Source organism: Ptychodera flava, chromosome 5 (assembly GCF_041260155.1).
Source record: "Ptychodera flava strain L36383 chromosome 5, AS_Pfla_20210202, whole genome shotgun sequence".
NCBI classification, from domain to species: Eukaryota; Metazoa; Hemichordata; class Enteropneusta; family Ptychoderidae; genus Ptychodera; species Ptychodera flava.
Window position 1 is genome coordinate 34,917,866 of NC_091932.1, and position 12,155 is coordinate 34,930,020.

Sequence of the window (12,155 nt, forward strand, 5' to 3'; positions counted from 1 at the left end):
TCAGATACAGTCCTGTATGCGCATACGGGCTGCCACAGCAGCACTCCTTTGAGGTCTCGCGTTTTCCCGAGAAATGTCCATGTCCTCAGGTTGTGCTGGATCAGCTTCCATGTTTTCATCCTCGTGGGTAGAAATTGTCGGAGAGACCACTTCTAGAGGGTAGAGTTTGTGTATTGGACGATTAGTGATTCCTGAAGAAGTCTTAATCTCTGCCGAACGCACTAATTTATCGTTGCCGCGAATCAAACGAAGAACAGTAGCTAGACACCACTTAGCGCGACGATCGATGTCATTGTGGACGAGTACCACATCACCAACCTTGATGATGTTTCCTTTAGTACCCGAAGTCGTCAAATGTCTCTCGCGTAGTGCGGTCAAATATTCTGATGACCATCGTTGCCAAAAGCGTGCTTGTAATAGCGATAAATGAGCATATCGCCGATTCAAAGTATGGTGTCCATTAAATGTAGGATCGTTGAACTCATCTTCGTCAACGGTGAGGTGAGGCAGCGACGTTAAAGTCCGTCCATGTAGTAGGTGCGCGGGAGTCAACGCAACATCATCGTCTGCGTTCCCTGATACGTAGGTCAAAGGTCGATCGTTGAGTACACTCTCCACTTCAGTGAGAATGGTTTGCAACTCGTCAAATGTTACAAACGAGCGTCCAAGCACTTTCTTGATAGTGTTCTTGGTAAGTCCTATGAGACGTTCCCAAAACCCCCCAAACCAGGGAGCACGTTTAGGGATGAATGTCCACTGCACGCGATGACCGGATAGGTAAGTCTTGATTTCAGGTGCGTTGAACAGTGCGTGAAGTTCTTCAGACGCAGACAAATACGTAGTTGCGTTATCAGACAGCATTCGGCTCGGTAGCGAACGTCTTGCGGCAAAGCGTCTGAAGGCATAAATGAAAGTTCGCGTACTCAAGTCTCTCACAAGTTCCAGGTGTACAGCTCGCGTAGTAGCGCACGTAAACAAACACGCGTACGCCTTTCTCTCGTTATCGTTGGATGATTTCACATAAAGTGCGCCGGTGAAATCTACTCCAGTGACAGTGAACGGCGGAGTCTCGCTTACACGATATGACTGTAGGGGAGGTGAAACCGGGTTGCAGTACGGCTTCCCATCAACTTTGCGACATGTGACACACTTTGATACAATATTCCGTACGATGCGGCGAATTTGCGGTATCCAGAACCGTTGTCGTAGTGCTGTCACCGTGGCCAGTACTCCTCCGTGCAGTATATGTACGTGTGTACTTTTAATGATCAGTTCAGTCAGTCTGTTCTTGGCAGGAAGTAACAGCGGAAATTTCGTAGCGTAATTCAATGGTGCGTTGTGCAAACGTCCACCAACTCTCAGAAAGCCATCTTCATCGAGAAACAGCTTGAACTGTTTGACCAATTGACCATATTTAGCATTGTTATTCCGTATGGCGTGTATCTCATTTCTATACTGTTCGCGTTGTACATCTCTTATCCAAGTATATTCAGCGTGCTGAATTTCTTCAGCCGTAATAGTTCCATGAACTCGAGTAGGATCGCGTTTCAAACACGAAATGAATCGTAGAACGTAGACGGTAACTCGCAATAATTTTCCCAACGAATTGAAGCGACTGGTATCGATAGCCTGGTTGATTCCAACGCGCGTAGTGTATTCTGGCTCAGTGGAGGTAGCATTGGGCGATGGTCCAGGACGCGTGAAAGTCTCTGTTGCCTTGGCAACGGGAACAGCTGAAGGTAACTCGTCTTCTGCAGAGAGTAGGTCGTCGTCATTGCGGGCGGCCGCAATATGTAGAATTGGGCTCTCGAATAAACTGCAAGTTGGCCACCTTCCTTGTTGACCAAGCCAAGATGGTCCATTCCACCAAAGTTTGGACTGTGAAAGTTCTTGAGAATTAATCCCCCGTGTGAGTAGATCGGCGGGATTGTCCGCGCTAGGGCAGTACTTGAAGAGAAGTGGAAATTCATTAATTTCCCGAACACGGTTGGCTACGAAAACTGGAAGTTTCTTTGTACTTTTGATCCAGTGTAGTACTATCTGCGAATCACTCCACAACACTCGTTGCAAAATGTTGATCTTGTCTGCTAGCGCGTTATAGACAAATTTGCTCAGGCGTGTAGCTATCAATGCAGCAAGTAACTCCATGCGTGGTAGAGTCAAGTCCGAAATAGGAGCTACTCTAGTCTTTGCCATGACAACCGTAGTCTTGTCATCATTACGTAAGTATACGGCGGCACCATAGGCTTTTGGACTTGCATCTGCAAACACATGCAATTCGTAATCTTTACACGTGTTGGAGGGAAAGTAGCGACGTGAAACGGTAGTGTCCGTACTCGCGCGTAGATCAGCTGCTATGTTCTCCCACTCGGTAGTAGTCTCATCGTCGAGCGGTTCATCCCAGTGCAATTTGCGTTTCCACAGTTCTTGTATGAAGAGCTTGGCTTTGATATGCACTGGTGACAGCAAACCAAGAGGATCGTATATCGAAGCAGCGGTGCTGACAACTTCGCGTTTCGTAGCAACGCGATTAGGAGATGGCGCGTCAATCTGTTTGTATGACAACGTATCACGATCGGTACCCCAGCGTAAACCTAGCACGTTTACCTCAGGCGAGGGGTCAAGTTTGTTTTCACTGCGAGCAAGTGTGCAGAGTTCGCGACTGTTTGAAGACCATGCCCGTAAATTGAAACCACATGATTCCATCAGCTGATTAGAGTCATTGTAGTATAGTACAGCTTCTGTCTCTGTGTCACAACCGGAAATTACATTGTCAACGTAAATGTTCTTCTCAAGGTCATATGAGGTTGGCGTCGCGTCAGCATTTTCCTCCAAATGCGTCTTTACCACTGCGTTGAGAATAAACGGTGAGCACACTGCTCCGAAGAGCACAGATTTGAATTGATAAGTCTTGAACTCACTCTCCGGATCGTTGGCATCGGACAACCACAGAAACTTTGTGTATTTGCGCTCATCAGCTTCAAGCCGTACTTGCAAAAAGGCTTTCTCAATGTCGCTACAAAGTCCGATTGGATTTACGCGAAATCGTAGTAATATTGAAGTAAGGTCATTCAACAGCGGTGGCCCAGTTTGTAGACAGTCATTGAGGCTGGGAGAATCCACCGATTGTTTACAACTGCAGTCGTAAACAACTCGAATAGGTGTGGTGACGGAGTCCTTTTTCACAGATCGGTGTGGAAGATAATGACCTTCAGAACTGTCGTCATCGACGACTTCCTCGATAAAGTCACGTGATTTCTGATCTTGGATGATGCGGTCATATATGTTTACCAAGTCGGAGGGTAAACGTCGAATCATGGCACGAGTGCGCGATTTGGCAACGTTGAAATTCGTAGGTAGCGGAGCATGTTCAGGTTTCCAAGGTAACCGTGCGATGTAGCGATTATTTTCAGTTCGGAGGTTCGTGTCGCGATACTCTTTGTAGGCGGCTTCCTCTGTAGTCTTGGCATTAGATCGCGACTCGTCCTGTACCCCAATCGTTTCGAGGTCCCAGTAATTTGAAATGGCGGCTTCTTCCTTGCAAGTGTCCGTAAGAACATGTAGTACGTTTGTATCATTTGTTTTACCACGTCGCGTTGGTCCTGACAGCAAATAGCCGAAGGATGAGGACATCGCAGTAGGACCGTTGCCTCTGATGATTTCGTCACCAACGAAATCCCAATAGTAGTCGGCGCCAATGAGAAAGTCAATATCAAATGACATGGCACCTGTTGCTGGATGAGCCAATCGTAGACCGCGTAAGTAAGGCAAAGACAGTATTGTAGAGTTGACGTGACTCGTCATCTTGGTAGAGATTTCCGGAATGAGTAGCGCGTTTACCGCAGTTTTCGCTCCAGACAGCGAGTGTAAATCGAATGTTCCTTTCTGTAAAGTGCGGGACCGTGTGAGCTTGTCCCCAAATGAAGCAAGATTAATATTCTCGGTAGTAGAAATGTCCGCATGAATTTTCTTGGCGAATTCTTCGGTCACAAACGATCGGTTTGCACCCTCATCGAATAACACAGTAGCGTTATGTGTATGTCCATTGTTCACGGAAATGGGAATAATCGCAGTTTTCAACAAAACCGGTCCCGTAATCTTGAACTCGTCCGCTTTAGCAAATTGAACTCGAGTCTCTGTATTTTCCCCTTTGCCGGAGGGGTTCGAAGTATCGGCGGTAGCATGTTTTCCAGAGCGACTTGTTGAAGTGACGTCGTCGCGGTTTGCTTTGTGATCATGTAGCGAAGAATGATGTTTTCTTTGGCAATGTCTGCAGGAGAATTTCGATAGGCACTCGCTCACACGATGCTTGAACAGGCAGTTGAAGCATAATTTCTCACGCTTCACAATTTCCATTCGTTTCTTGGGATCGACGACAACAGTACATTCTCCAGACCGATGTGTACCTTTGCAATATGCACACGGCCTTGGTTTGAACGGACGTGTAGATTTCGAGTTCGCGTGAAAGGTAGCGGTGAACGTGGGTCGAGATGTACTTTCACCCATAGTGTCGGTATCGACGGTTAAACCAGCTTGGATTGCGTTTATTTCCTTGAGCATAGCCTTGCGGAGATCGGGTAATGTCCATGGAACGTCTCCGTGGTCTCTGGCAATTTGCTTTCTTGTATTGACGGATAATTTGTCCATGATTATCGGCACGAGTAATTCTCCATACGAAGATTCCTCCTTTCCGAGTGATTTAAGTCCCCGGATATAGCTCTCCAGCGTGTCGTAAAATCGACGCAGACTGGATAAATCACCGTTCGGCTTTTGAATCTGCCACAGAGCCCGCATGTAAGCATCTATGATCTTATGTTCTTGTCCGTATCTATCTCGCAGTAGTTGTAGGGCGTGAGAATAATTAGCACCAGTCAGAGAAAGTCCTTCGATCGTATGAGCGGCTTCATCCGAGAGAAGCCCTCGCAAGTATTGAAACTTCTGAATGTCTTGTAAGCACTTGTTGTCATGAACAGCGGAACGGAAAGCATCGTAAAAGCTTACCCACGTGAGAATGTCTCCGGAAAATGTAGGAAGTTGTAGCTTGGGCAGTGCAATCGTCTTTGGATCTGAACTTGTTGTAGGTGTGGACGCGGAGGGTCCCGTAGAAGCTTGAGAAACGGTGTCGGCACTCGCGATCGGTAGCGTAGAAAGTACTGGGTGGCGTTCGATGTATCGGCAAACATGGCTCTTTTTGGCGTAAGCTTGTTGAATGTAAGTGTCCGACTCTTCCATCACAGTGTCGAGATCAGCTTCGTCTGTATTCTCCACAATCTTGGCATCGATCTCCAGTAGAGTAGCATATTTCGCATTTAGTAAGTCCCGTGTATTCAGTAAATCGTCGAAACGTGCCTGTTTGTCTTCTTCGGATTCGTAGGCGGCAATCTGAGTTTCTGACTTATTCAGAAGACGTGTCATCTGAGCGCGGTGTCCACGTCTCGTTGCCTTTAGCTTGGAAAGGTCTGCCATCCTGGTCTCGGCACCAAAAACAATGTGGGGAGTGATGAAGCAGGTTCTTTGATGGCAGTCACGAGTCTCGGACACCGGCAGTAGGAGTAAAGCATATAAAACACTTGAGGTTTTATTGCATAGAAAAACGACAAACAGAACTGGTACTCTGAACTCCCCAAAGTAGCTAGAATCTCTAAAACTACAGTGCTCGTAAGGCGGGAAAAATTGTAGCCAAAACAACATGAGAAAATTGCTACAAAGATTACAGCTTCACTCTGATTGGTCCTAAAGTGACTACGTAATGTAACCTGATTGGTCCATTTAACTCAACTGTGATTGGTCCGCTCCAGGATCCGCGTTTTGCGTCAAGCTCGACATGTATTGTCAATGCACACATTGCATAGAGAATATAAAGAGTCACTCAGTCTCGATATAGATGATACTGGGTTTGACACACGGCACATCATGTACGTCAGTGGCCATGTAAACGAGGCAAGCGTTAAAGGCTACTCGAACCAGCCATCAACGGGTCAACAACGGCAGCTGTCATCAACCTGTCCAGTAGCGTCTACGGAAATGACTCCTGAGCCATCCAAAGTCTCGGTACAAGGTCAGCTACAGCCAACAATCATGACGACCGTGGACTCTGCGTTGATTTAGCATCTCGGCTACCTATTTCTGATGCACCTGTGTAAATCGGCGACAAATAGTATCATCGGTTTCGACAAGTTCCCGAAAAAGCCTATTAAGTATGTTTGTCAACTGTTACCTTTCAAGCACCCATTTACGTCGAGTTTTCCCGCTCGCCAAAGTTCAATAGCTCTCCTCAAGAAGCTAATCGAAATTAAACTTATTGACGCAATTATTAATGAAATTTAAACATTTCAATGACATTGTTGAACTCTGTTGATAATTGTACACTAGCGAATACACTAGCTGTTTTATTGTCAGTGATACTGATCGTATCGATCAGCTGATAACATAACGCTCGCTGCAACAGGGGTTGATGCCGATGTTGGTATTAGGGACTGGTCAGTTTCTTCGGCCTAGGGGACCGGTGGATTCAGGGGGGGGGGGTTAACCCTGTTTTTGACTTTGGTGGTAGGGGGGTCACCATGTTTCTGAAATGCCCAATAGGGGGGTCAGTGTGTTTTTTAATTTCGACATGGCTCATACTTGCGAAAAATGCATTGTGCCAGCCACAAATTTCATCATTCAGTTGCATTTTTCGGCGCGCCCTTCGGGCTCATAACTTTAATAATAGGCCTAATAAGATATTTTTCAGAGCCCCACCCTAGTGCAAAACTTTAATATATCAGACATATATATATCTGAAATACTTGTATGTTTAAAATATTTAGGCGCGCCCTTCGGGCGCATTTCTTTGAAATATTAAGGTAGTATGCACCTCGAAAGTGAAAGACTTGAACTTTTGCTCTAACTTTCCACAAGGAATCATTCAATCATTCTCTTTCAAAATCAAGAATAAATATAGGGGGTCACCGTGCAAATTTTGGTACTAGTGAAACAAATTATCCAAGATTTACCGATATTAGAAATTCAAAATGGCCGCCATCCCTGTGTTAACTCTATGGAGAAAAGTAAAAATTTTCGAATTTCGAAAAACTAAGCCACTGAAAAGTTTTCTTTCACCAAGAGCTTTAAAATGAACCCCAATATGTGGTATATCAGAAGAGAATTGTAAAAGTTTGAGAGTCCGAATGTCTGTCCCGACTGCGTTCTACCTTTAACAATATTTTTCAGCGTGCCCTTCAGCTGCATGACTTTCAGTTTGCTTTTTTATTCGTTTGCTTTTTTATTCATTTTCTCAACCTACACATTCACTGGCATTGCCAAAACTATAAAATAAAAGCAATAATATACCCCTCCCAGCCAATAATGGACTCAAGCCCCGGGACTCAAGCAAACTTTGCACTCCTCCATAATGTACTCGTTCTGCACAGACTCGGTTTAAGATTTGACGGGCCACCGTCGCTTGTTTCCTCGGCAGCAGTTACTGGCTGGCAGAGCAAGGTCACATGTCCATGTGCCATCGATCGCGTTCACCAAATTATCTACGTAACAGCCTACCACTAATGCGACAGTCCGCTGACGTTTATTCCTTTTATTTGCTCTGTTTTGATTTTTTACGCCCATAGACGAGTAAGTCTGCCGACTCATAAGCTTACACCCGACTCACACACTCGCTTTGTCTCAAGAAATTTGCTTTGATATCGGGTCAATAGAGCACAGAGATGAAAACTTGAAATACTGAGATTTGATTTGTGTTTAACAACCGTAAAAAGCCACGAATGTATTAAAATAAATGATAATGTTGATTTCAGTCTACCCTGAACGTTATCAGCAGACTGAGTGTGTACGTAAGCGATGTCTGCCGCACGTGTGTCCGTCGGCAGATACTTTTGCTTTTTTCAGCTCAACTTTGTATCCTTTTTGTTACCTCAAATATTCCAAAATCAGACAGCAATTGACAAAACAAACGCAACAATACAAAACAAAATGAATGTCAGTATTGAACAATAAGTCTATGGCGGGAAAGGTGTACGTGAAAAGTGACGGCCAAACGACAAGAGAACGAGTGACAACATGACAAGAGCGTGAAGAAAGTGATGATGTATCCGTTCACGTTCCATTCTCGTATGAAATCTTAACCTCTCTATTATGCCGTGCAAAGTTTGCTTTCTTTCGGGAGAGGGTACATTATTGCTTAAATATTTCACAATACATTTAACACAGTGTGACATATTTTAGAAAGTAGAGAGAAATTACAAACAGTAGAGAAATTTTAAACAGTGCTGAGAATTGTCGTTTTCATCCCAGATACTAGTCTGCAATAATGAATTTTTGTGAATGAATGAATGTTTTAACCGTGGCTGATGCCTATTTTGCATTTTCAGGAGTTATCTCTGAGAGGGGTAACATTTGACAATTGATGAATTTAGCACGCCCATTTTTACCTTCGTCACACACCTTAATAGAAAATATAGAATCCCTTATTCCTTTCTGATTTTAATATTTCTCGATCACATTTCCACCGATATTTATATCGATAACTTCACTAGAAACTACAATAAAGAATTTCTTATGTGTGTTTAAAAGTGAGCCGCAATGTATCATTATTCATTACATATTTAGAAATAATAACAACAACTTTCAATATGCCTCAAGATCAACACTTATAATGAAGTTCAGCGTGTAAGGTCAAGGTCGGGCCCGTTTCATGGCAGAGTGTCTTAATATCTCTAGTGCTTTTACGTCTTGACAGCTTTTCGCCGCACATATCTAGAGTGGCCAGATTTAACTATATGAGCAAAGAGTCACAGCTGGCCAAGCCTATTAATATTAGGGACTGATCAGTTTCTTCGGCCTTAGGAGGGGGCCCCGGGCCTGAGGATAATATTTATTCGGATGTCAAAAAGTGACTGACCAACTCTATTCATATATATATATATATATATATATATATATATATATATATATATATATATATATATATTATATATGTATTAAAAATTCAGTAATTCTGTTTTTTAGAAATTGTTGACATGTCAGTCTTAAGTTAGAAATTTCAAAGTTTCAATTTTAAACTTGCCTTTTTGTACAGTATTTGAATGAGCTGTGACTGTATTTAACACTTTATATGCATAATCGGATGTCTAGAACTGTTGTAATGGATGTCAATCATTAATATCATAGAGAAAAGCAGCAGTAAATCAATACTCTAGTTGGTAATTAGACTCTTGCCAGTCTTACAATTACATCTCCTCAGAAGCCACAGACAGCTATTTTTATAAGTTGTAGCCAAATTTGATGCGCGTAGTGTCTGAGTGGACTTTTTTAAACCTTGAAACCATGAAAAAACAGTTGATAATGACAAAAACTACCTTTTGTTAACTATCATTTTACACATAAAAAGCCTTTTACTTGAACCTGTGACACAAAGGAAAATAGTTGCATCAATAAGATGAAAAAAATGTCTTGTCATTTTTCACTTTCTAAAATATGTCACTGTATCAAATGTATTGTGACCCGTAATATAATTCAAAAACACACACTGACCGCCGCTATTTAGAATTTCTAAAATATGGCGACACCATCACTAAAGTAAAAAACAGGGTGACTCCCCCCATGAATCCCCCGGACGAAGAAACTTACTAGTCCCTTAATTCATGTCTACTTAACCTCTCTCCTATTACACGAATGTCGAAAAGTCATTGTACATTAGATTGGTACCCAATACATTTTAGCTGACAACATTTTGTAAGTAAACTTGAAATCATTTTAAATAGTAGCAAAATTACTCTCCTCTAGCAAATAACATTGAATTGTTAACCCCGCCAGGGTTACAAGCCACAAGGTAAGCATTTTAATAAAAGTTATGACGATCAAGCTTAGCGCTACTGAAACTGAGAACAATGGTGCAGTGAGAAATCCGAACTTTGCTCTTTTCATTCACCTTTTCACTTACATTTTGATTTTTTCCACCCCGCAATGAGAATACAAAACGACGCAAGAAACCGCGCGAAAAACATTTGCTTCGTAGGGATTTCCCAGGCATTGGGCGACCAAGCCAGCATGGTTGTGCCCACACTGTACAAACAAACGGAGACGACGACAGGAGCTCAGTACATTGTTCTGTATATTTTGCTCAGCTTATAGGTGTTAAAAGCAGTTTGCCATGGCGTCTTTGTAGTAGTGTGACTGCTTTTTTGTAGCTCAGAAGTTATTTATTGGCAACAAGATTTCTAACACTAACACGTGACCAGTACATAGGTCTAGGGGTAATACAAATGGTTGGAACGGCCGCTTTGACCAACAAGGTGCACGTTTCGCAGTCGGAAAGTTGTCAAAACATTGGACCATAGAGGGACCTTGGGCCGATCTTACAGTAGACTTATAGGATGTGTTATGATTCCAACAAGGCCACTTTCTGTGATGGGAAAAGTTAGAAAGTTAAAATACAATGTAAATAGTTGCCAGTTTCTTTTGGCATTAAAAAGGTCAAAACTGAGTTAAGCGCACGGCAGATTTGAATACTTCTGAAAAGTAAACCGTATGCCCACTTTTCCCTGAAAACGCTTCTATGTGTCACATATCTCAAAAAATCCAAACAGTCTATATGATTCTCCGCCCACTTACATATGTCAAAAAATCCAATCTGTCTATATGGTTCTCCGCCCACTCACACACACTACTGAACTTTCAGTCTAAGTCACAGGGAAATACCATTATTGGGGTATTGTACAGAATGGGGACGTGTAGTTTTCGCGCCTTCAAGATTCAACAATGTGGATGGAATTGACAGAACGGTCCAGTTTTTTTTTTCTGAATACTTCCACGCCATTTTGAACTTTCAAGTTCAAGGCGTGTAAATAATTGAGCTGAGCAGCAAAGCTTCAAGTTGCAGCAATTTTTGCGATTCGGTTTTTACGGTTAATACTATAACTTCGTCTAAGATCGCCTAAACTTTTCATTTGAAAAAAGTGACAATAATTATGAATTCGACGTGATCGAAAAACAGACGATTAAGATGCATCTTTGATGACAAGTTGACCTGAACTTGAAACATATTGGGAATTAATTTAATTACTATCTTTCACTCTGTGAGTAAAATAACTTATTTATCTGGGTAGATACGTGTAATTAACTCTATTGCAACCTACGTCGAACTTGGATCAGATGATAAATAGTTCGATATCGAGATTCCGGCTGGGAAATTTTACATCTTGTAGATTGACAATACTTTCAACCAAACTTATCGACCTACGGCCTCAGTAGGTGTTGCGTTACATTTACAAGGAATAGGTGACTTCAGTGGCATGAATAGTTATCGTCAAGAATCATGATAGATGAAGAAATTTGATTCATGTGAACACATACAGCGAAAGAAAGCCAGCCGTGCAGAATGCCAGTCGTGACGCCTGTAATTGTTGCAAGTTATTATGTCTACTAGTGGACGATCCAGTAAACAAATCAACATGAAAGGCGCCGCATGATTTCAGTTTTTGGCAGTGAATGAGTAATTACACGTGAAAGTGGTCAGGGCGATATTTAATCAGGGGGTGGTCGAGTCACTTGACTTTTAAATGTCCTCTTTGTTGAGATGAACAGCTTTTCAGAAATGAATACATTTACTGTATGTCAGTCAGTAAATACTAATTTTATGCTAAGTTGTGCAAAGTCATCAATAAACTTCATCTAAAATTTACGAGCCTCCATGGTGACTGACAGCCCCTTCCTTGGTACTTCATAGTATTCTACGCTTTTATACATTTTACCCAATAAAAACCCACTTGTTGACTTGTGTAGAATCATACACAACTTTTGAAATCGTAACGAAAACGCTGTTAATAACGTCTCTCTTCATAAACAAGCATGCAAACAAACGCTCGCCAAAGAAGGTACAAAAACGGTAAAGCTTTGAGTGAAGATATTTGCAAAGTCATCGTGGACGATTTGCAACGGCTTGGTGCAAATTCAGCCAACAGTGTTGTACCACGGGGTTACTGAAGCAAGCCAGAGAAAAATATCGACTGTCTGACTCCGATGTGATATGGTGGAGGTACTGCACAACAGGTGACTACACTGCCAAACAGCGACGCGTGAATCAAAGGGCACTATTGCATCAAGACATAGCTTTCCTCGAAGTTATGAAACGTCAAAGGCCATCAGCAACCTACGGTGAA

The 12,155-nt window shown here is 42.6% G+C and overlaps 1 protein-coding gene across 1 annotated transcript; it reads right to left on the minus strand.

Moving 5' to 3' along the window:
- On the minus strand, window positions 1–5,466 carry LOC139133661 (uncharacterized). The gene has a single exon (XM_070700413.1). The coding sequence runs from the start codon at window positions 5,464–5,466 to the stop codon at window positions 1–3; it is 5,466 nt and encodes a 1,821-aa protein (XP_070556514.1).
- Window positions 5,467–12,155: the final 6,689 nt, after the last annotated feature.

Coding starts and splice junctions, on each gene's coding strand:
- LOC139133661 (XM_070700413.1), bottom strand. CDS start 5,466: ATGGCAGACCTTTCCAAGCTAAAGGCAACGAGACGTGGACACCGCGCT.